Below are 24,228 nucleotides of genomic sequence, written 5' to 3' on the forward strand. Positions count from 1 at the left end.
CCACCACCCCAGCCTGTGGTCACTCAGGCTGTGCTTCCCGCATCACATCCCTAACCACTCTGCCCTATGCTTCCGTCATCACCACCCTGGGCTGTTCCTGCCTCGTGACGCAGGGACCAGTCTGGCGTGGTCGCCGCTGGGTTTCCAGCAATGCCCCGAGTAGGAGCTCAGCAAACGCTGCATTTAGGAAGGAACCAACACCCTCCCCTCAAAGGAAGGCTGAAGCGGTGGGCAACACCCCACAGGTTTCCAGGGAGAGCGTGTCTGCGCCCTATCCTCCCAGCCCGAGGCCCAGCCCAGAGCGCAGGGACCCGGACGCCGACCACAGGGGCGAGGGCTGCAGGAGCCCCACGCGCATGGGGCGCGCGCCTCCCAGGGCAAGGTTCCCACAGGGGCGGGGCCACTGCAGGCCCCGTCCCTCCCCGCGCCGGGGGCGGGCCCAGGTGCGCCGAGGGAGGGGCGCGGCCGCCCAGGTGCCTGCTCTCTGCGCATGCGCCCTGCCGCCCCGCCCCGCCAGGTGCGTCCCGCCCCTCCGCGGCTGCCACCTGAGGGAGCTGCTTCGAGGCGGCCGCCATTGGCGCCAGCACCCACCGCGCGTGTGGAGGTGTGGCGGGGCCTGCACGGTGGGACAGTCGCCGAGTGTCGCAGGGGGCAAGCGAGGGGCGGACTGACGCATCGCGGGCGGAGAGGCCGCGTGTCCGCACCCCGCCGGTCCGCGACAGGGTCTTCCCGGCGACTTCGACCTGAGCGGCTGCGCGGCACCTCGCAGACCCTCCGGGAGCGCCCGCACGGGAGCGCCCGCACGGGAGCACGAGGCGCTCCAGTGCGCGTGCGCGGCAGGGGTCTTCCCGCACCTGCTCGCGAGACCCCCAACGGCCCGCGGCTCGAGGCCTCGCCTGCCTGGGCGGCGGGTGGAGCCGGTCATGGCGCCGCTGTGCGGACCCGGGTGGTGCCGGGCGCTGCTCGCGCTGCTGGCCTCGCTGCTAGTCCTCGGGGCTGACGCGGCCGACGGAGAACAGGGCGTCCACGGTGAGGGACGCCAGCTGTGTGGCCCGGGCGGGTCTCCCGGGAGGGTGTGGGGCCGGGGGCCCGGAGGCGGGGCGTTAGGGGCAGGGGCCGAGCGGGGAGGGTCGGCGGGGGTGCCTGAGCCTTGAGACGAGGTTTGGGAGCCCTTGGGAGTGAGAACGGGCGGAGGAGCCCGGGCTGGGAAAGTTTCCTGTGGGTGAGGGCGGGGACTAGGGCTGGTGACCGAGGCGGAACGACAGTGGCCCTTCCTGTGGCAGGAAGGGGTGAGAGGCGGCAGACCATCCTCTTCCTGGCAGCTGAACGTTCCAGGGCCCGGGAAAGCCCAGGGAGGCCAGGCCCGAGGGGGTGGGAGTTGGATTGGGGATCAGGTAACCTGGTGGCAGTTTTAGCCGCGGAGAAACAGCCCCCACCGCCCCCTCTTTGGGTACGGGACCAGAGCTCCCCGAGAAACCTTTTGGGTCAGTTGCAGTAGAGGGCCTCCAGGAAGGAAGGCGTTTCTCAGACCAAAGGAAGGAGAAGGAAAGCAGGTGCTGCAGGGGAGAAACTGCCCCGCTGCAGGGGTGTGGCGCCTTGTGTAAGGAGAGCGTTGGCACTGGGGGGGCTGCGCTGGGGTTGCGTGAACTGGTCCCTAGAGGTTGGTGGGGCGTAAGCCGGGTTTAAACCTCTACATTCCAGGGAGGTTTGGCCTGCAAAGTCTTCTTGAACGAGTGGTACAACCTTAAGGGCTTCAGACAAGCACAAGCGGGCTTGGGAAAGAAGTCTCTTGAAAGAAGAATTTATTGATTCAGCAGAAGCGATTGAGGCCCTGCTCTGTGTCAGGGACGGTGCTGGCCCCGGTGATAACAGCTGTGACTCAGACAGGCCGGGTCCCTGCACTTAGAGAGCTTATGTTCTAGTGGGAGAGACAGACATGAGTAAACGTTTACATCAGGAGCGCTCACCGCAGTATTAAATTACTCAGAAGGAAAAGGACAGGGCGAAGTACACAACAGGTAGACGGATGTAAGGCGAGGGGGGGGTGCTTCAGCTCAGGTGGTCAGGGGATGTCTCTCTGAGGAGGGCGACCTCGGAGCTCTAACCTGGAGAATGAGGAGGTGGCAGCCACGCACAGACCTCGGGGACGAGTGTCCAGTTAGAGGTGATGGAGTGCAAAGGCCTTGAGGCTGGAACAAGCGTGGTGATATTCCAAGGAAAAGACAGAGAGGTGGCATGGCTGGAGCAGGGGTGGGGTGGGGGTTGGAGGAGGACGTGAGTTGGACGCCAGGTCGTTTTATAGGCCAGCATTTTGGGTGGAAAGAAAGCAGGATGTGTATGCACCAAGTCATTGTCTGTGGTGACTTTTGAAAACTTCATTTGCCTATGCCCGAGGCAGAGAGGGAAAAATGAGTTAATGGGGATGTCGAGGGCCAGTGGGCAGAGGCCCAGCGCTAGAGGACCAGGAATTAGGCTTGCAGCTGTTGGTCATCCTTGCAGTCTGAACTGGAATTTGTCAGCCCTTCAGGACTCTGTTAGATGAAGTAATTATGTTAGGATGTACCTTCCAGGTACCTGGCCTGGGACTTCATCAGAACTGACTTTGGGGCTAACATCTGTTGCTTACTCTGAGCTCCGATGTGTTATTTAATCCTTGAGACAACCAGGGGCGGTAGTGAAGTCACAGATCTGGCCTAAGGTCACACAATAGTTGTGACGAAGCCAGGTTGGCCGCAGAGCCCTCTCCCTTCCCAGTGGCCTCCCCAGCCGCTGCAGCCAGTTCGACCTGCTGACCTTTCAGAAGTACTCCTGCCTGGCTGGGTGAACTAATGCCCTCACTTATCTGAAGTTGTTTGTTCAAAAGCTTTCCACAGCTCAATTGGAGGCAGGAGGTAGTTTTGATTTTTTCCCCTTCTCTCTTCTGGTCACGTTGATGCCTAGCCTTCTCAGGAAGGAAGGTCATCTGCAAAGAGTGAGATGTTTCTCTCGCCACTTGCAGTTGCACAGGTCCTGCCAGAAGAGTCGGGGCGGGGGGGAGTGTGTAGTGAATGTGTGTAAGAGGGTGGTTGTAATGGCTGAGCAAGGAATTTAATCTGTGTGAAGACATGAGGGGGCTGAGGGGTCGTGGAAAGGTGGTAGGGCTAATGGATTGTTGGATTTTGGAGGAATGATCTAGAAGGAAAGGATATGATGAGCCGTGAGTGATGTTCATGAAACTGAGGTCCTGAAGAGGCTGCAGTTCTTGAGACGAAGTCTAGGCGTGACCATGGGAGGGAGGACCTGGGGGAGGACAGGATCACTGGAGGAGAGAAGGCCTAGGAACCAAGAGGCCAGGATGGTCCGAGGATATGGAAAGGTTGATGGTAGGAGCAGCGGCAGTGCTCGTGAGCCAGGAGCTACAGTCGTGGAGAAGTGAGGAATAGGCATCTGAGTCAGCAGGGGATGCACCAGGGGCTTGGATCCACTCTGATGGAGAGATTTGGAGCTGGGGGCTTTTGAGGGGGTGGAGGGAGGATGGTCTGGAAGCACCGCTGAGGAGCAAGGAGACCTTCCCTCTTGGAAGGGCACAAAAGAAGGCATATCTCGGGGGAGAGCGGGTTCCATTAGAGTAAGAAAGTGACAGGAATGTTCAGAGAAGAGATTGAGGAAATGAGATTTTACTTAAGATGGGTCATCAGGAGGAGAAGCCCCAGGAGTTGGGGGACGGGAGCTGGTGACAAAGCAGGATGTACGGGGATGAGGGGTAACTCAGGACTCTGGGGCTTCTCGTGGTGATAGGAGCATCAGGTGGTCTCAGGACTGACAGTGTTGGTGAGGCGCTGGCTGGGAGAGGGCAGGTGGGGGTGGGGGGGCGGCATGGGACACAGTGGACACCTGGAAACTCGGCGAAGAGTATCCTGATCCAGCTCTTTTGGGGAGCGGGACCACTGGTTTTGCTCCACGTGTGTCTGGCGTTCAGGGAGAGTTCCAGTCTTCGATGGAAGGCACGCCGATTATAAACCGGCCATTCCCAGGAGGCTTCAAACAGGCTTTAAGTGACTTGTGCAGTTGCCAGAACTGGGAATTTTTTATGGAAAAATCTAGCTTTTGGCTTCATCTGAAAACTGAAGATCTGGTGGCACCAGGCCAGTGTTCCCACCCAGCGGCCCTAAGCTGGTGCTGAGTGCTCCTTGGGAACAGGACATAGACTTCTGTCCCTCAGTCTGTGTTTCTTCACTGGGCCTGCCCACTGTATCTGTAAGCGTTTGGGTTGTGACCCCCCCACCTTAAGAATCTGCTCCACTTAGGAGCAGGAGGTGCATCACACACAGCAGTGCTGTGTCCGTTGTCCAGGGCAGAGAGGGTGTGTTTGTGTGACGCTGCTGTTAGGGAGGGAAAACCCCTTATCAGGTGGCCACAGATGGGCATGATTGTCTCTCTTCCCCAGATGATAAGTCCTGGTATTTGGAGGGCCCTCAAATCCAGAGTTTTGATCAATACAAGGGCAGATAATGTATGCCTCCACAGAACAGAGCCTCGAAAGTGCCTTTGGGCAGTGGTCAGTTAAGTGTAGTTCCTGCTGCCTTTCTGCCGCCGCGGGCAGCAGAGCTTGTGTTAATGGTTACTTGGCTCACAGTCCTTTGTGGATTGTTCTTGGGAATTTCCACTGGAGACGAGTGTGGCAGTGTTCATTTGAGAGTCTCCACCGCACTTTCAAGTGACCTTCAGTTTCCATTGACCTCTCGGGTTAGTTACAGTTTCCCCAGAGCTTTGACCAGAAGGCTGAACTTTCCAGCCAGTCTCCAATAAGCATGTTTTTAGTCACGTTCCCTTGTCTTCTCCTCACTCCCTGGATCGTGGGTGGTCAGAAGTCCCTGATAGATAAGCGCCCAAATGCACTGGTGTTGGTGGTCAGCGGGGCTGCTCCAGAGGAGTGGCTGCAGGAGTCCTTTCCCCCCAGAGGAGGCGCTTGTTGTGCTTGCAGCAAGGCCGTGGGTCCCAGGACAGTCTGAAACGGCTGCTCATTGACTCAGTCAGTGCGTGTTTACTGAGCACCTGCCAAGTGCCAGGCACAGTGTGAGGCCCTGGAAATAGGGCACTGAACAGAACCGGAGAGCCCCACTCCGTGCTGTTGCATTGCACTGGGAGGAGGATGGAACGGCACATAAATGAACAGTGAGTCTGTCTGGTGGTGGGTACGCTAAAAAGTAAGGTAAGGTGTGGTGTACTGACAGTGGGGCCTTTTGAGGCTCCAGTGGTGACAGCCCCTAAAGAACGGGGGGCGCTTTTTTAGGTGCACTGAGAGAGTGGCCGCTTTCCTCTGGAAACTGCCTTTGCCCTGGCCAGCACTCGAGAGCTCCTCGTGTGGTAGAGAGGGCAGGCTCTCCTCTTTCACGAGTCCCACCAGGCTCGCAGGTTCCCCATCGCAGTCATCTGCACGTGGGCTTGTCTGCAGGTGGTTGGCCAGGCAGCCAAGCCTGTGTGTGCATGGCCTGCGGCCAACAGGGGAGGCCAGCTAAGGGTGAGGTAGCCTGTGACGTCACTAACCCCAGGAGGCCTTGGGGGCCCGCTGCTCACATGACTAATGCATCGCTCACCGGTGCCCGGAGGCATTGGAGTAGGGGTTGTGGATGCCTTTGTACGGGCCTGGCCACAGAGGCCTCTGCGCCTGTTGTTTGTGACAAGACGTTTTTGGAAGCTCCCTGTGAAGGAATGCGGGAGCATGGATGCTGAGGCCCAGAGCTTCGGACTTGAGTGACTTTGAGGTGTATCTCCCGTCATTTTCACTATTGGAGAGGGTTCTGGAAGTGAGGGTGAGAGTTTCGCTGTTTTATACACAAGCATCTGAGGTGGATCTCAATGAGGGGTCCTGGGTCCACGGCTTCAGAAGGCCCTTAACTGGAAGTGCCTCAGTTTATATGTGCTGTTGTGTCCGTGTGTGTCCCAGGGTCTGTCATGTAGAGTCTAGGGCATGTTCGGGGGGGTGACAAAATATTAGATATTACAATAGTTAGTGACCTTTCAAAGTGCTACTCTACCTAGATAGATATTCAGTATGTCTGTGGTATTGAAATGTGATGGGTGACTAGGAAAAACGTGTCTAAAAAGGCTCCTTAGAGCAGTGATAATGAAACAAATGTTAAGAGACGGGCTCTAGGGAGAGGACCCTTGGCTTTCCTCAGAAGAATTTCTGAGAACAGTCCTTGCTTCAGGAAAGGTTAGCCCGGGAGTGCGCACTGGCAGCAGCGTGGGGAGAGGCTCCGCAACGGCTTGCTCCTTCCACGTTACTCGGATGGGCCGCTGTAATTCCAGCTATGGTTGAGGTGAGGGTGGAATTTACAATCCTGCTGGAGTGAGGAATATGAAGTGACAGTGTGTAGGAGCGCTGGTTTGCCTTGTGCTGATCGTTTATGAAATGTAAACTTTTATTTCTAAATATTTTATATCTAAAATGCCAAGATTTTATATCTAAAACACCAAGATTTTACGAGCTTTATAATTTAAGTTGGATTTGTCATTGTAAATGTTCTTTTCCCATAAATACCTCGGGGTGATTTTAAATTTTCTGAATTGCTTGTCCTAATAATGACAACTTCCAGGCAGCTGAACCTAGAGGAGATGGGTAGCTGGTAGCTGTCTGTGCTGGAAACAGAAGCGCTCAGGTATGTAGAACCGAGCCAGCGAGCTGAAGTAGGTAGATTTTTCCATCACCGTGAAATAAGGCTGATTATAAAATAAATGTCTCCTTTGGAATTTGGCGCGATAGAGTTAAAACAGCCTTGAGTACCTCCTGGTCTTCGTACCTCTTCACTCACACAGAATTTTGAAGATCCTCTGATTCCTTGGGGAAAAGGCACTTAAAGGTCCAGAAGTGCAAGTGGGTGACCAAGGCCTGGCTCTTCTCCCTCTCTCCAGCCCCGCCCTCGGGCTCTGTGTCTGAGCTCAGGCTCGTGATGGTGCAGCGTTGCCGGACTTTGATCTATTGTCCCATGCTGGGTGAAGATTAAAGGAATCCTGTCACTCAGGGCATGGCAAGTGGGGGCACAGCAGAGAGACAGAGGTTGAGTTGGTTTGATCGGCTCTGACTCAGAGGTTGTACTTCTGGTTGTCCGTATCCCTGTATCCTGTCAGTCACCACTTTCAGTTGGACTTTCTGCTGAAATGTGTCATCCATCTCTTTCTCTTCATTCCCATTCTCTCTGTGTTTGTCTGGTCTTCGTAAAATGTAATGTCTACTATTTCTTCAAAGCTTTGTGCCAAACATTTGAAGTGCTCGTAGTTGAATTAAAAACTCCTTTAATCTTCACAACACTCTTCTGTGTCCAAGAAATCCTCCCCTCGGAGCCGACGTTAGGACCCGCCTCTGCACAGAGATGGGCCTTCGGGTCAGCTTGGACTCAGTGAGACTTAGAGTGGCCTCAGGATACCTCTCGCCAACGATCTTGGCCTCACACCTCCCCTGACCTAAAGGGATTTGAGAGGGGAGACTCTCGTTACTCCAGAATACTTCGGACCCCACGGGGGTGGGTTTTCCTGCATCCCTCCTCAGTGACATGAACTGGGTGTCCTCCAGTGTAACTCAGTTCTGACACGAACTGCGGAAGTGAGCGCAGGCCCCACAGGTTAACGGCCCAGGCCCGCAAGACTGCCCCTCGCCCTTCAGGTGCCAGTTGAACATCCCAGGTTGTCACCTCTTCTTCTTACCAACCTACCATCAATTGAGGGTTCCCATGACCCCCTCCTGGGGTTCAGTAATTTGCTAGAATGACTCGCAAAACTCAGGGAAAACATGTTTACTGCTTTATTATAAAGAATACAGGTGAACAGCCAGGTAAAGATTTAGGGCGAGGTCTGGAAGGGTCCCCCAGCACAGGAGCTTCTGTCTTCGTGGAGTTTGGGGTGAGCCACCCTTCTGGCATATGGATGTGTTCACCAACCTAGAAGCTCTCCTAAGCCCTTAGTTAGGGATTTTTATGGAGGCATGATTGATTATTAACTCACCCTCCACCCTTCGCCCCTCCCTGGGGGTTGGGGTGGGGCTGGAAGTTTCAGTTCTCTAAACTTGCCTTGGTCTTTCTGACAACCAGCCCCCATCCTGAAGCTGTCTAGGGGTCCCCCAGCCACCAGTCATCTCATTCGCACACAAAAGACAATCTTATCACTCCAGGGATTCCTAGGGTCTTAGAAACTTTTGTCAGGAACCTGGGTCAAAGACGAAATAGAACAAAAGATGCTCCTAGCACTCAGGAAATCACAAGGGTTTTAGGAGCTCTGTGTTAGGGTAGGAACAGCAGTGAGCGGGGACGGCCAAGACGAGATAGACTGTGTCACAGATATGGTGGGTCCATAATCAGAGCTTTGCCTTGTCTTCCTAAGTCTCCGAGGAGTCTTTGATTTAGATACTCTAAGACTCTAAAATCTGCATTTTTTAAAATTAACCGGGCCTAAATCCGTGAATATGGGGCTTGCTGAATTAAAAAATTTGGGGGTTTATACATTTTCCGGCTTTATTGAGAGTGTCGTACATGTTTGTTACATGTATTGTGGTTCCTGTGTTACGAATGAGGAAGTAGCTCAGGGAGGTCAGGGAACCGGGCAGTCTGGGATTTCTGCGCGTGGGCGCTTTACCAGACGGCTTCCTACAGGCTCTTCTCCAGTCTGTCCTACACACTTTTGCCGAACGACTTCCTTATGGTGTCACTCCCCTCCCTATACCAGAGCCTTTGGTCGTTCCCTTTGTACGTTGTGAGGCTTACAAACCCTTTGAGTTTAGGGTGTGATTGTAATATTTTACTTTGTGTTCTTCTATCTAAGCAAGACTTGCGGCTCTGACTTAATTGTGAGCCGGTGGGGCAGGACCACATCCCCAGTCACTGTCTTCTCTGTAGGATGGCTACTCAGCCGGTTTACCTTGGAGGGTTCCAATTTACACCCCTGTATGTCCCAGGGTAACTATTAAGAACACCTCCCTTCATTCTGAAAAGTGTCGTGATCCGGAGGATAAATTATATGGCCACCCTGTTTACATATAATAGCTATTCACCAAACCCTGGTTGCTTAGTGCTGCCCATTGGGAATTTAGTACATTCAGTTTTATTTACCATGTAGTTTTAAATTTTTAAGTGTAAAATTTAAGCCAAAAAAAGGGATCATAATCCATTATCCAGATAAAACCACTCCTGAGCCTTAAAAAAAAACAAAGCAACACATTCACAAGACGAGAATACTCCAACTGAACTAAAAGACGCGGATGGAAAAGAAAACCTGTGGAAAAGCCTCTCCCTCCTTTAGTCCCTTTCCCTGAAGGTAGATTCATGCATGCGTCTAAATTAAAAGTTTAAAAAAGCAATCGTAGAAGCCATTCTTTCGCTTTTTTCCCCTCTTAGTCTTAGACGTTTTTCTGGACCAGCACACGCTTGCCTGTGTTTACCAGCTCTGAGTGTTCCGCTCTGTGGCCGTCTCACGGGTTACTGACCCAGCACAAATGAGCTGCCTGGTGCTGGACGGCCAGCTCCTGTAGGGCTGGGCACCAGGCCCGTTGTGGATGGACTGATAGTTGCCCCTGTTCTTTGAAACTCTTGAAGTAAATGACTCTTCATTACTTTCTTTGCTTTCGGATACTGAGGGATGAACTATATCTATTTTTTTGTGTAAAATATGGTTTTCAAATGTGAGGGTTATTATAGTAAATAATTTCCCTTTTTAGGCATTATCCTTAGAATTCCAAGTGGCTATAATGAAAAGCATAGAGCTGTTTTTAGTGATGGAAGGATGTGCCACAGCGTTTTTGGCAAAGGATAGACCTGAGGAATGCATGATCAGTGTTGTTGTAAGAAATGTGCACTCTCAGAGTGTGTATGATAGCTTCTGACCACACTTATCAGACTCGCCAAGTCCTGACAAGAGGGTGGAAAATCTGAGCAGGGTGTTTTTATAAACACTGAAGAAGCTTCTGGCAAACTGCAGCTCGGGGCACTGCTGCTTATGGCCTAAGAGCTAAGCATGGTTTCTACATTATTTATTTTTTTTGCTGAGGAGGATTGGCCCTGAGCTAACATCTGTGCCAGTCCTCCTCTATTTTGTATGTGGGTCTCCACCACAGCATGGCCACCAGTCTACACCCAGGAACCGAACCCGCCAAAGCCCAGCACGCCGAACTTAACCATTAGGCCACCAGGGCAGCTGTCTGCATTTTTTAATGGTTGAAAAAAATCAAAAGAATATTTCAAGACATGTAAAAATTATGTGAAGTAAAATTTTAGTGTTTATAAATACAGTTTATTGGAATGACAGCCATGGTCATTCACTTACATATTGTCTAAGGCTGCTGTCATGCTGCAATGACACATGAACTGTGTGACCCATGAAGCTTGAAATAAAGGCAGTCCTAGCTTGTGTGGCTTTTGATATGCACGAGTTTCAGTTACCACAGTTTCATTAAGTAATTTCAGTGGCCCAACTGCAGGGCTCAAATTTCGATTACCACAGTATATTAACTGAGTACGCAGGAGGACAGGTTTCAGCTCCTGGTGCTCCAGTCACAGGTCCCCGTGTCAACTACGCGGGCTGATGGCTCCCTGCACGCCTGTGGTTCAGTTCATACACAGCAAAGCCTCTCCTTCTTTCCCAGTGATAAACATGGGCGACCGTGTACAAAACTCATTAATCGGTAGAAGTAACAAGAGGAACAGTGGTAACGCTGAAGGTCAGGCTCCATTCGCGCCTAAGTAGAGTGATAGAAGCAGCAGCTGCCTGTGGGGAAGGTGACACACTTCTGTCTGAGAGCCTGGACGTGCAGCCGGGGAGCTCAGTGAGGGTGCCCTTACCCACAGGAATGAGGACAGTGGTTGTGACAAAAAGGATGATGTCCCGGAGGAAGCGTCACTGGCAGACACCTCTGCGCGAGGTTAAGCAGCTCCCAGAGCAGTTTGATGACGTGGAGAGGGCAAAGGATAAATGTCGGAAGCGGCTGCAGCCCTGCAGAGAGGGAGCACGGTCCGCCGGGGGAGCTGACGGGGGCCGGCTCCGTGGGTAGGAGTGTGACCGAAGGCCGCAGCACTGTCCAAACGGCTCTTGGCGATTTATTTTACGAAGAAATTTAAACACTTTAATTCTTAAGTTTCTAATGTTTTAACTTAGAGTGTACTACACAAATATTTGTTTCACTGTGTTTTTCATTATTCTATACATTTACAACCCACAGTTTTTAATGTTTTGACAAAAAATTTTAGAGGTCATAGACCAGTGGTAATTTTTCCTGTTGTTTTGCATGATTCCACACTCAAGTGCAAAGCAAGTCAGTCCTCCTCATGTTTACCATTTGGCCCATCATAAAAAACGTTTCCTGACCGTCGCTCTAGAGAAAACGATGGTGGGAGGAGGAGGAGCAGTTCACAGGAGGCTGCAGGCTGGTGGGGCCATCTGGGGCTTTCTTACTGTGCGTGCGGTGGGCGTGAAGTCAGCGTTCGTCAGTTCGTAGCACCGTGGGGTGACGTGTGTACCAAGGAGTAGAACCCTAGGAGAGTTACTTTTGCTTGTTTTAAAAGTAGACTTACTCTGAATGGGTATAAAACATGAAGAAAAGCAAACACCAAGTTCATGGTGGTGGTTAATTCGGGGGGGAGAGAAGGTGGGCTTGAAGTGAGGGATGTACAAAGGGTTTCAGTTCTATCGGTAATGTTTAGTCCTTCAAAACGTTAGAATTTGATAAAGCTGAGAAGTGGATACACCAGTGTTATGGTATTTTCTGTTCTTTTCAGGATATTTGAAATCTTTTATTAAAGTAAACTTCTTTCTCAGCGTAGGCACCGATGCAGTTGCACATTTTTTTATTTTGTGTTGTTTTTGCTGAGGAAGATTTGCCCCAAACTGACATCCATGCCAGTCTTTCTCTATTTTTTAGTATGCGGGCCACCAGCACAGCATGGCCGCTAACAGAGCGGTGTAGGTCTGCACCGGCAAAGCAAACCCAGCCGCCAAAGTGGAGCGTGCTGAACTTAACCACCAGGCTGCGGGGGCCACTGTGCCTTTGTGAAGAATGATTATGCACCATCTTCTTCAGCCTGTGAAGTTAAGTTAAATTGTAGTGCCTGGGGGGCTGAAGTTCCCGTGAAGTCCTTGTTAGAAGGTGACAGCAGATGAGTCCAGCCGACTGCACGTGGTGAAGTTGTCTGAGCCATTGCTGCTTGTCTTGGTCGAAGCTCTGGTGACTTCAAGACCAGAGAAACCTGTTTTCCATGACAAAGACCAGTCTGTTTGGCAATTTTGTAATAGCTGATGTTCAAAATGCCTGCCGGGGTTTGTAATTAGGCTGATATTTCAGAGAGTGTGGGATTTTAACCGTTTGTGGGTGCTTTTCCAAAGGAGCATTACTGTTTCTACAAGGCGGAAATGCCATTTTGGCATATTCTGAAGTGAGTGTATCCAAATTTGGTTCCTTTCAGCTTTTCCCTGTTTTTCTTACTCTGTGCTTTGAAAACATATAGAATAGTATTTAATTTTGCACTAGCGTTTATGAGCATACAAATAGGACTTGAGACGTATTTTTCAGGATTGTTTCCCAGCACTGTTATAAGACTAATGTCATTTCATCATCTCTTAATAATAATAGAATTGTTCATTAAGGAGTAATTTCCTGAAGATGTGTCCAACCACATTCCCCCCAGCCTTGACTGGTTCCTTTGGTATGGGCTGTCCGTGACCCTGTCTTGGTGTGGGCTGTGCGTGACCCTGTCTTGGTATGGGCTGTTTGTGACCCTGTCAGTTGAGTGTGACTGAAAACAGTGGCCTGGCCTTGCCGATAGAGGCCCTCAGGAATGTTTTGGCTTTTAGGCAACTTGAGTTTCTTGTTTTTCCCACTGCCTGTTACTACAGCGACTTTCTCTTTCTCTCGGGCTGAGGGGTCCGTACGTTAGTGCTCTCTGCTGAGGCCTGTGTGAGCGCAGGTCCCAGCTCTGCTCTTGGTCAGCTTCCCAGCCCCAGGCTCGGGGTCCTCAGGCATGGGCGGGTGGGCCGTGTTCTCCATGGTTCACAGTTTTATTGGGACATTAGGCACAGGGCCCAGAATGTGCCTGCCGTAATGCCTGGGGCAGGCCGTAAATGGGGAGTCAGTTGAGGAATGAATAATGCATGAATAGTGCGCTGCATTTGGGTTCATTTGATTGTAATCTGGATCTACCAAAGTATAGTACTTTAATTGTTTTTTAGGTTTTTTTAAGGAAGATGGTAAGTCATGGAAGCCCCTGTACATGCTGAAGTATTTCTATTTCTGTCTGTCTTTCTGTACAAGCTTTTTGGAAAACAAGGAAAGGAAATGGCCTGCTGCTGTTTGAGGCAGAGGTGAAGAGCCTCTGGCCCGGATTCCCTGAGGGAACACTGTGCCTTTGAAATGACAAGCAGACAGACGCAAGATAAGATTCTTTTCCATGAGTTCGGAGTTCGTGTCTCTCCCGTCCAGAGAGTAAAGCTTTGTATCATTGAGGCTTAAAGGCAATTGAGTTAGTAAACGCACGTGACACGTGACAGAATGAGACCCCTCCAGTCGCCGGGCTTCCGCGTTTATGAAGGACCTTGGCGCTGTGAGGGGTGCTTAGACTTCGCTTTGTTGAACGTAGCTTCGGCCGGTTACTCTGTGACTGAGGGCTCTCTGCATTTTACTCTAATCAAATTTGAGGGAAAAGGAAGTTGCCTTTTTTTCTCTTTTTATTATAGGAATTTTCAAATGGACACAAAGTCATGAAAACAGTTTTATGAACCATCACTCAGCTTCACCAATTGTCAACATTCTGTCTTTCCAGACATACTGTGGTTTTTGTCCAAGTTTTCTCTTAATAAAGAAACATTTCTAAATTCCCCTGGGACAAAAGTAAAGTTGTCCCCCACTCCCCTCCTCCCCCTCAAGGAAGCTGGAAATGAGGCTGCTTTCTCAAGCTTCCACTGTGAAATCAGTTGTGACAAGTGAGAGCAGATGTGAGCATCTGGCTGAGAGAACAGATTAGTAATGAAGGGACTAGCACATCCACCGGAAGGACGTTCCTGTCAGGAAAGGGAGCGTCCCGGAGGCAGACCTGGGCCGCGCTCTACTGACTGGTGAGCTGTCCCCACTTGTCTGCTGTGTGCCTCTGGTCTGCCTGCAAGGTCCCCCCGGAGGGGACGTCCCTGGGAATCCTGCAGTAGACGTCCCTTGTCTGACTCCACACGACCTGCTACACTTCAGCTTGCTCTCTGAAGTGCTGTGCTGGTTACTGTACACATCCAGCCTGCTTGACAGGTACTTTCTTAGTGTCCCCTTGTGCGCCTCATTAGTGAGGATCAGCAGGCCTGTGTCTTGTCGGTGTGAGGGCACCTGGAGTGCGGGTCCCAGCCTGCAGAGATGAGGGCCAGATCCCCAGCAGCACTGACTTCCCCAAGGCACTGCCTTCCATCCCTGGATAAACACACCCTCAGCTTCCACACCTGCTGCAGAGTGTGTGTCTGGCACCCTTGCTCATGAAAAGCCCCCGAATTCCCACCCTTTATACTAGGTCACCCTGTCGAATTCTCTGCCGTGGTGTTTAGTCCTTCCTGCCTGGCTGCCGTGACCTTCGCTGGGTCCTCTCTCAGGTTTTTGTTTTAACTGAGATCCAGTTCACCCACTTAGAGTGTGAGTGCCTCCCTCGGGGTGTTGACTGTGGATATATATATATATTTTTTTTTTGAGGAAGACTGGCCCTGAGCTAACATCCATGCCCATCTTCCTCTACTTTATACGTGGGACGCCTACCACAGCATGGCGTGCCAAATGGTGCCATGTCTGCACCCGGGATCCGAACCGGCAAACCCTGGGCCGCTGAAATGGAATGTGCGAACTTAACTGCTGTGCCACCAGGCTGGCCCCGACTGTGGACATTTTTGACCTTTGGCACATCGTCCAAAGTCCCTGCTCCAGGTGCACACCCAGCTGGTTCTGGTTGATGTGTTAGGGACAAAGGATGCCCCGGTTATTTTTTAACTGTTTTATTAAAAAGAATCATTCATATACCATAAAATCACTTGTTTTAAGCATGCAGTCCAGTGATTTTTGGTACATTTACAGAGTTGTACAACCATCCCCACAATCGAATTTTAGAACATTTCCATCATGTCCAAAAGATCCTTGTGCCCATTTTCAGTTGCACCCCACCCCGCGCCCAGCCCCCGGCAACCCCTGATCTACTTCCTGTCTCTGTCGACTTGCCTTTTCTGGACATACTGTATGATTCCATTCATATGAGGTGTCCAGATAAGGTGCTTTGTAACAGGCGGTTTAATCGACGGTTGCTCTCAAATTAACAGAGAATTTCTGATTTAGAATACGCTTTTTCTGCTGTACTGGTCACCTGTATTTATTGCTGTGCGGAAGTTCCCTGGGGTGCGTGTGTTTGTTTCACACAGTACCGATCTTTTTTGTCCAGAGATTGATGTTTTGTGAAGCGTTTGGTTTCATGCCCATCCCTGTGACGTATTTTGGGAGACCCTAGAGAAGCACAAATCTTGACCCCTGTGCTTTCACGAGTCATCCCCTGGTTGGTGAAGTCAACCTGACAGATGCGAAAACAACTAGAGAGCAGTAAATGGCAGCGTGTGACCAAGTGTAGGGCCCTGGGGTGCTTTTATTTGAGGTGTGTGTGGAGCCCCCTGTGCTGGGCCCACGCAGGCTGGATGCCCTGATGCCAGAGGGCAGAGGTGGGTGATGGCTGGGTGTCAGGAGATGTGGACTCGTGCTGAGGGCCAGGAGGGGCACTGGGGTGGTACAGGGCAGACGTCGAGGCGTGTGGCCTGGTTACGCCCTCGTTGAGCTGCTGTCAGTCCTTCTGTCCTCCCGGGGAGTCTCGCTTAGTGCGGGTGAGTCTTCCAGCGCTGGCTTCTTGCTCCCTTTTTAAGAAAGCGCGCAGATTTCTAGGCCTTTTGCAGGCAGACGTATCTGGCTAGAATTTTATCCTGTTGCTTTGCGCCCCGTGTTCTGGAGTAGGGCCAGATTTTAGGGCTCCTGGAAGCCCAGGCCCGTCTCAGTGTGCTCAGGTGGGAACCGCTACGGCGCCGGGCAGAGGGGGACCAGGCTTAGGGAGCTTCTTTCTGCGGCTCCTGTGCTCAGTGAGTGGAAAGTGGCCTGCCCCAGCAGAGGGTGGACGGGGGGTGAAGGAGGGTCCTGGCGAGGGGTGCTGAGAGCTCCAGTTGAAGCACTGCTCCTGCCACACGCCACCAGCTCTGGCCTTTCCAGCTACGCTCCCCTTGGCCCGGGCTGACGGGGTGCACAGCCAGAAAGACCCTGACTGAAGTCTGCGTTTTTGGCTTTGAAGGTCTTACTTTCTATACTGGATGTGTGGATCTTTGATAATGGGGGCCGGACAAGATCAGCATGCAGCTGGAACACGGTTTAGTCGGGTGGGTTGGCATCGGTGGTGTTAGATGACGTGTTTCCCCCCTATACAAGGAAGGAGTCACTCAGTGGGCCTGATGGGGACACTGCAGAGCAGCCCACAGGAGGGCTGTGCTGGAACCTCAGGCTTTGGGGCTCTGAACGCCCGGCCTTCCCTTACCTGTCCACGCGTGTCCCTCGTTGCCGGGATTGCTCTGCCAGACTGACTGGTCTCTGCTTTGTGTTTTAGAGTTTTGCCGCGTTTTGAAGGCCGTGGGAAGATGCCGGGCCGCCTTCCCTAGGTGGTGGTACAATGTCACTGACAGATCCTGCCAGCAGTTTGTGTATGGAGGCTGCAATGGGAATAAGAATAATTACCTGACCAAGGAGGAATGTCTGGAGAAGTGTGCCGGCGTCACGGGTGAGACGGTGCTGGGGGGAATTTTATTTCGAGACAGTGTATTGACTGGGATGTGAATGCCTTTTTGCTCTTCCCTCGTTCTTCATGGCTGAACCTGGGGGATGTTTTAAAAAGCAGAAGAAACAGGCACACGTGCAGGTCGCCCACGGTGGTTTCACAGTGTTACCGTCCCTCGTCTTCCCAGAAAGGGGCGAGTAGGCCGCAGACGGGGGCCCTGGGTGGGGTTGTGACTGCATCTTCTCTCCGACTTCCTTTCTCCTGCTTCTGAGTGCGTGTCCCACAGCAGACCCGGCATAGGAGGAAGTGGCCTTCCCCTTCTGGAGCAGAGCCCTCCAGGTCCACGCGGACAGGCTGCCCCCCTTTGCTCCCTAGGCATTCGGGTTATTTTTACCTCCAGGACAAATGGCTTGAAGAGCTCACCCAGCCAAGTTATGAGTCAAGTGAAACTAGCACATACTTCCTGGGATCCGTCCTCCCAGCCCTCACCTGAAAGGGCTTCTGTGGGATCAAGAGGATGTTGACCGAGAGCCTCACCATCTAAACAAAAACCTGAAGGCCCACAGCAGCATGCACTGGCTCTGAACTGAGCTGGGACGACTTCTTGAGGTCTGGTGGCACTGAGACTTGGGCCCTCTGGGGCCTGATCCTTCCCTCCTGAGTGTTCAGAGACCCAGGGATTTGGCCAGCCAGACCGTCTGTTAAAGATTTTCACTGGCGATCTCCCTAACATTGTCGTGTGGCTCGTTGCAGCCTTCCTTGCCAGCGTGGCATCCACGTTAGGACTCTGGATTGTGGTGCTGTGTCAGGAGGTACTGGTGCCCCAGTGCTCACTGCGCACTGCCAGCCTGTGAGCCCCGGCCTGGAGACAGCCCCGTGCCCGTGTTGGGTTTTCACGTCTCCTCACTCACCAGCTGTGATCTCAGCAGTCAGAAATCAGACAGGCTTATTAAAGTGGCCTGTAAAGAGGGGGAAACAACAGTGGCTTTGGCTGCGATGTGAGGTTGAAAACATACGGCCCGAGCACACAAGCCCAACAGTGTGAGCACCTCGAGGAACGTTCTGTGGGTCTTAGTGTGGCCGGTGCCCAGGGGCGCTCAACAAGTGTTTGGATCATACAGGTGAGTCCTGCACCTTTGCGGGGACAACTGGCAACCTTACCAGGTGGCAACTAAGGAAAATACCATTTATTATGCTTTTCCATTGACAGCTATGATCCAGTGTCGGGGGAGGAAGTAAGGAGAAATTTTTTTGTATTTTCTGTCCTTTCCCAATCAAGAGTTGCCTGTAGCAAATGTACCTGGTCGTCCTGTTACTCCTTATTTTCTCAGGAAGAAAGTCGAAGTTGTAAGAACACAAGCAGTGGACAGTGTGCATTAAGACAGGGTGTCGCTACAAGGGGCCGTGGGTGATGGTTTTGCTGGGAGAAGGCAGACCGCTGTCTCCCTAGAGGTGGTCCAGCGTCTGGCCGTGCTGTTAAGGGCTCAGAGACCCATTTGTTGGAACGCGAGTCTGGCTCCACTGTGTCTCTCTCGAGGCGCCCTCGCCGGAGTCTGTGAGGAGAGCTGGCACTGCCAGAGCAGCTAGTCACCGGGGTCTTGCCAGCATATTCTCTCCCAGGCAGGCCAGCTCTGTGGGAAGCCAAATGATAATGAGAGTGCCAGTTTATGAATTTATAATGAGAGCCAGATCCGCCCCGGGGACCAGACGCTTGGGCCCCGATGCTGCATCCTCGGGCCACGTAGGCAAGCCTCTCGGCCAGACTCCTGCGGTGCTTTCTGAGGAGGAGGCAGGCAGGGAGCTGCTTTGGGATGTGGCTGGGTAGTGGCCTCAGGTCAGGCCAGCCCGCGCCCTCCACAGGGGCTGCTGAGACTGGCAGGGAGGCAGGCAGCCAGGCGGGTTCCCTCCCTGGACCCTGCCAACGCTCCCTTTGTTCTTGTTCTTCCTTAACTGGCCGGCCTCTCCACCCCACGCCTTAAGGCTGTGTGTGTGTGGGTGTGTGTGTGAGAGAGAGGGAGACAGGGAGAGAGAGAATATACATAACAAAGTTTACCATTTTAGCCATTTTTAAAGGTACCTGTGGCTGAGTGGTCAAGTATGCACACTCTGCTTTGGCGGCTCAGGGTTCGCCAGTTTGGATCCTGGGCGTGGACCTAGCACTGCTCATCAAGCCATGCTGAGGTGGCGTCCCACACAGCAGAACTAGAAGGACCTACAACTAGAATACACAACTATGTACTGGGGCTTTGGGGAGAAAAAACAAAGAGAGAGGAAGATTGGCAACAGATGTTAGCTCAGGGCCAATCTTCCTCAGCAAAAGAAAAAATGGTGCAGTTTAGTGGCATCAGGTGCATTCACACCACTGTGCACCCCCTTAGCTTTTTAACTCATCCAGTCGGTTAATGCAGTTAAACAGGTTATTTGGCCATGGAACCCATTCTGTCTTTTTAAAGTCACTTCACACGTCTTTGCTCTGATTCACAGCGAGTTGATCTTAAAGTTTAACCCCCAAGGGCAATCTTGGTTCCTTATTTCCCAGCTCCGGTAGGCTTGTGGTCCCACATGCGCATCGAAGGGCCCACATAAAGCAGAAATCGGAGTCACTGGGAGAGGCGAAGGCCCGTGACTGCACAGGCCCAAAGCTTGTGTTGTCCCCGGCAGTCTCGCAGGTGCCCTTCCTCACGGCGTTGTTTGTGTGTCCTCTTGTAGAGAACACCACTGATGACTCGGCTGCCAGCGGGACTGGAGTGGAGTCCTCTGTCCCAAGTGGTAGGTTCTTAAGCCCCAGATGGACTGAGGGCCGTCCGAGTGGGTAGCTGGGAGAGGACCTTTGTAATCTGGGATTGTACAGGGGCTCCCACCTCCTGCTTCGCTATGCCCGGGATTGGCACACGGGCTCTGCCTCTTTACGCTGGGAGCTCACCTTGTCCGGCGACACAGGGCCGGGGGACTCTGCAGGGCTTCCTGGCTGGCCTCAGCTGGGGACAGGAGGTTATGGTGGTCACTGCCACTTGTGGCTCAGGCCTCTGCTCCTCTCCTCCTCCTCTGGGCTGCCCCTTGTCTGCTGTGCTGTCTTCACGGCTCCGCCCCGCCCCTCCCTGCCTGTTCTGTCTCCTGTGCTCTCAGGTGTCCTTGCCACTTCCCTCCCTGTGCTGAGCCCTCTGTCCTCTGCCGCCCCCGCCTCCATTCCCGCTTCAGTCCCTGATCTCGAGCTTTCTGTTAGCTTGCTTTGTAGTGCTGACAGCAGCTGCCCCATGCCTCCTTTATGCTTAAGGACTCTGCACTGGGAGCCTGGGGTGAGTGGTCCAGACACACTAGCCAGTCCAGCCCACCTTTCCTGAAGTAGGCAGTGGGCTCAGCTGGATGAGATCTGCCCTGGAGGGAGGGATCCCCCCTGCCGCCCCATTTGAGGACGGCCCCCCAGTTGGCCAGTGGACACGCGCTGGCTGCAGTCTTGGCTCTGGTCCTCTGGCCCCGACGTTGGTGCTCACATGAGAGAGAGCATTTGTTAGTTCAGTGGTTGGCTGACTCGCAGAGTGCCGAGAGTTAGGCTAGAGTCACTTTTCAGTTATGCTAGGCCGGGAGTCCTGTGACTGTCCTGGCCATTGCTTTGCCTGGGTTCACTGTTTATTCCTGAGCTGTCCTCTCCCAGGTCATCCCGACCCCTGGGGCACTGGCATGATAACTCTGGTTTCCACCTGTTTTGGGAGAAAATTTCTCACTGTGTCAGAGTAAACAGGACTGTCTTCCCCATCACCCCAGGAATTGTGGCTGGAATCCGTTTCCATAGTAACCCCAGTGGTGGCGGCAGGTGAGCCTCCCCATCCAGCATCCGTTCTGCGTGTGCTGTAGAGCCCATTTGGGCTGGGAGGTGACAGAGCGAAGCTGCCCATGGAGGGGGCTCCACTCCCTCCCTTGCAGGTGCCACAGTGTCCACGCTCCCTCAGTGGTCCCCTTCACACTCAGCCCCAGCCAGGCCTCGTGTCCTGTGTCCATCCCAGCCTTCCTGACACAGATGTTTGTGTTTTAGTTCCCAGAAGGCAGGATTCTGATGACCCCTTCAGTGATACTTTCGACTATGAAGGTATAACATTTAAAAAATATTTATATATGGGCAAAGCGTGTTTTCTTTCTTAGTTGGGAACTGAGACACAGTTGATGATTTCCACTAAGGGCGTCCTGACCTTTCCTGGGTGGGAGAACTCCGAGGATGCCCCAGGGCGGCAGGAAGCAGCATGTGCCACAGCATGCCGGGAAGCCCTGCTTTAGAGAGGTGGTGTGGTGGCAGGTGACCACAGCTCTGCCCCAGATTCCCCGAGGACAAAGTAAGGGGCCTGGGACAGATCTTAGAGACCGAGTTAGTGCGCATGAACAGTGGCTGGCATAGAGGAATCAGCATAGCAACCCAGTCTGGCTGTGAAGGTGAAGGTACCTAGGAACATGGAGGTGGGCGTCAGATGGGCCGCCGGCTGCGTCTGTGACGCACAGGTCTCTGTAGCAGAGAGGGCTTCTTCGTTGGCTGGCCTCCATGTGACTGCTCAGGAGCGTTCCGGCTCCGTTCCCTTCCCTGGGCCCTGCTGACTGTCCTCCTTGGGCCTTCTCGCTCCCAGAATACTGTACTGCCAAGGCGGTCACGGGGCCTTGCCGTGCGTCCTTCCCGCGCTGGTACTTCAATGCCGAGAAGAACGCCTGTGACAGCTTCGTCTACGGAGGCTGCCGGGGCAATAAGAACAGCTACCTCTCCGAGGAGGAGTGCATGAACCGCTGTTTCCGTGAGTGGGCCAGCCTCCTGTCCGAGCGGCGGTGGGGGCGGTCAGCCCTTCCCCTGTCCACCCCTCCCTAAAACTGAGGCCTGCCACATGCCAGCGTTTGCACTGCAGCCTGCTCTGACTCCTAGTGGGGCACGCTTGGGCTTTGGCCCGGTGTTGGCAGACGTGTCTTAGGACCCCCGCCCCCAGGGTGTCAAGGCCTCAAAGCCCTCAGAAAGAGCCCTTCACGAAGGCCCAGGGCTGTGGGCATCCTCGGGTGGCAGCTCCCAGGGCAGGAGGACTGTGAGCTGACCTCTCAGGGTTGTCTTCTCTTCCAGGCAAGCAGCTGTACCCTGCTCTGCCCCACAGCACTAAAGGTAGGTGGCCTCTGCCCTCCCCTGGCCTCCTTGGCTGGGCTCAGCGGTATTGGCAGGCTTGTGTTGTTGTGGATCCCTCACCCTTCACTAGAAACAACTCCCTGGTAGAAAGTCGTGTTTCTGCACGAGAACGGAACACGTGGGGGCCGTTTGTCCCACCGCACAGTGCAGTAGTGGGGGCTGGGCCCAGGCAGGCCCGAGTCTGACTCCAGCTTCGGAGGGAACTCTGCTGCCCTGGGGTGTACAGGGTTGGTCATGGGTGACAGGAAGGAGAGCCCTTGCCGTGTGTGAGTGGAGCGTGGCCAGGTCAGTGCTCTTTTCCCCACCAGTCTGGTCTGACAAGGAGGCGGGGCCTGCTCTCCCCTTTGTTTCTGGTTCTGAGCCTGAGTCACCCAGGGCAGTGTTTGCACAAAGGACCTGCCGTGCTGGTTGGGCCTCTTTCCGCCTGCTGCCCTGTTAAGGAACGCAGAGCTGGTCTGCGTGCCTGCTCTGTGCCAGAGGAGTGAAGCTGGAACCTGTTGGCCAGGCCTGGGCAGGAGCAGGCCCGGTCTGCAGGGTTGGGAGTGGGGAGGGAATCGGCCCTGTCTGATTCTGCAGCCAAGCCGCGAAGGGAGCTGGGTGGCGGCCACAGGAGGCCACGTTCCTTAGGTGGAGCCCCACCTAGAAAAAAGCGTCTTAACCGACCTGTGGGACTGCAGTTAACGCCCCCCTGTTACATTACCTGGGCACTGCTCCGGGTATACCCTCGCCTCCCCCAGCCACCTGTGGGGCTATGTCCTTCTCTGTGGCTCCCGAGGGTGGGGCACACGCAGGAGCGGGGGCAGGGAATGCAGAGTTGCAGTGGGACCTTTCCTTTGAGAAGGGGCCCAGATAGTCACTGCGCTTGTGCACGTGCCACGGCGCCTTCTTTTTCAGGAACCTGCTGCTCAGGGCTGCAGGGACTCTCCTTGGTGACTTCCCTGGGGCACGGTGTCAGGTGTCCAGACCCTCCCAGGTTGGGGGACACCCCCCTGAGCCCACGTGTCCTTGGTGTGCCCCGGGCGGCCCTCCCTCCCAGTCCGCAGGTTCTGAGCCTCTCTCCTCCGCAGTGGTGCTGGCAGGGCTCTTCCTGATGGTCCTGATCCTCCTGCTGGGAGCCTCGGTGGTCTGCCTGATCAGGGTGGCAGGGAGGAGCCAGGAGCGCACCCTCCGCTCCGTGTGGAGCTCCGGGGACGACAAGGAGCACCTGGTGAAGAACGTCTACGTCCTGTGAGCGCCCCGCCCTCAGGACCCCGAGAGGGCGACAGCAGGATGCGCATGCGCTTTTAGAATACGGGATTGGTGTCTGTGTGAGTGCCGGGCTGCTGTCCGCTCCTTCTCCGGAGGGTGAGAGGGCTGCTGCCCGCGCCCGGGCGGTCTGCGCTGGAGACCCTCTTCCGGAGGCGCCCTCCACCGCAGGGCGGCCCCCAGGGGCGTTGCCTCCTCAGTTTCTTTCTTCGCTCCAGGTGTAGTTCCTTCGCTTCTGTTGAATCCTGTTGCCTCCTTTCCCATCACAGAAGTGGTATTTTAATAGTTTCCTTTGTTTGTTTGATTTGGGGGTTTTTTTAAGTAAGCAGAAATAAAAGGTTTTTTTATTAGGATTCTGAAAGCAAGAGAGTAAAATATACAAATTCAATAAAAGGGGCCTTCCCTTTCAAAATAAATTTCAGCATGTGCCTCCTTTCTTTATGGAACTGCTCATTTAAACTGTACCGAAATTGTCACAGGGCCCTACGTGAGATGTCCCATTCTAGAAACGGACTCCTTAAAAAAATAGCGGCTCTCAGATATTTTTGGCCAACATACCTCTTCCATTACAGCTGAGCGCCCATAAAGTTTCACCAGACAACACTTAGCCTCACCACCTGTGGTGAGCTCGGATATTTTCTGATTCGATGTCCCTTTTTAAAATTCTGGCCACATCCCACTGAATTGACTTTTCTTCTTTTTTTAATGCCCCACTGTGGAGTGTACTCACAGCTTGAAGCGCTGCCTTTGAGGGCACAGGAGGGTTGGGATCAGGATGAAGAAGAGGAAGACCGAGACCTTGCTGAGATCGGCGTGGCTGTGCCTAAAAGTCACTTTGGCGTCCACGGTTTTTATCTTTCCCCGCACTTGCGCAGTCTTCCTCAGGTCTCCCACATGCCCTGCATTGAAATGGGGACCAGGCTCAGGCCCCCTTCTGCTGCCTTCCCGGCTCTGGACTCTGGAAGCCCCTTTCCTCCCTCTGTCTTCCAGACACGTAGTGCTAAACACAGAGCAGCTTCTGGGCAACCCCCGGGGTCAGGCAGGTGGCCTGCGGCCTCCGCCTGC

The 24,228-nt window shown here is 53.5% G+C and overlaps 1 protein-coding gene across 3 annotated transcripts; it reads left to right on the forward strand.

Moving 5' to 3' along the window:
- Positions 1-439: 439 nt before the first annotated feature.
- SPINT2 (serine peptidase inhibitor, Kunitz type 2) lies at positions 440-23,579 on the forward strand. Of its 3 annotated transcripts, none has more exons than XM_014848667.3 (7): positions 440-1,029; positions 16,605-16,775; positions 19,482-19,541; positions 20,803-20,856; positions 21,383-21,544; positions 21,859-21,897; positions 22,986-23,579. In XM_014848667.3, exons 1-7 carry the CDS (start codon positions 924-926, stop codon positions 23,147-23,149), a joined length of 756 nt encoding a protein of 251 aa, XP_014704153.1. In that variant the 5' UTR covers positions 440-923; the 3' UTR covers positions 23,150-23,579. The 3 variants fall into 3 exon arrangements, with proteins under 3 accessions (XP_014704153.1, XP_014704154.1, XP_070354719.1); XM_070498618.1 differs by lacking the exon at positions 440-1,029 and adding an exon at positions 4,856-5,154; XM_014848668.3 differs by lacking the exon at positions 20,803-20,856 and having other exon boundaries at positions 451-1,029.
- The last annotated feature ends 649 nt before the right edge of the window (positions 23,580-24,228 follow it).

This window comes from Equus asinus, chromosome 26 (assembly GCF_041296235.1).
Source record: "Equus asinus isolate D_3611 breed Donkey chromosome 26, EquAss-T2T_v2, whole genome shotgun sequence".
NCBI classification, from domain to species: Eukaryota; Metazoa; Chordata; class Mammalia; order Perissodactyla; family Equidae; genus Equus; species Equus asinus.

Bases quoted from the DNA above. Each gene is read 5' to 3' on its own strand.
- SPINT2 (XM_014848667.3), top strand. From the start codon at position 924: ATGGCGCCGCTGTGCGGACCCGGGTGGTGCCGGGCGCTGCTCGCGCTG. The intron at 1,030-16,604 runs GTGAGGGACGCC...TTTGTGTTTTAG, and splicing joins CGGAGAACAGGGCGTCCACG to AGTTTTGCCGCGTTTTGAAG. The intron at 16,776-19,481 runs GTGAGACGGTGC...GTCCTCTTGTAG, and splicing joins GAAGTGTGCCGGCGTCACGG to AGAACACCACTGATGACTCG.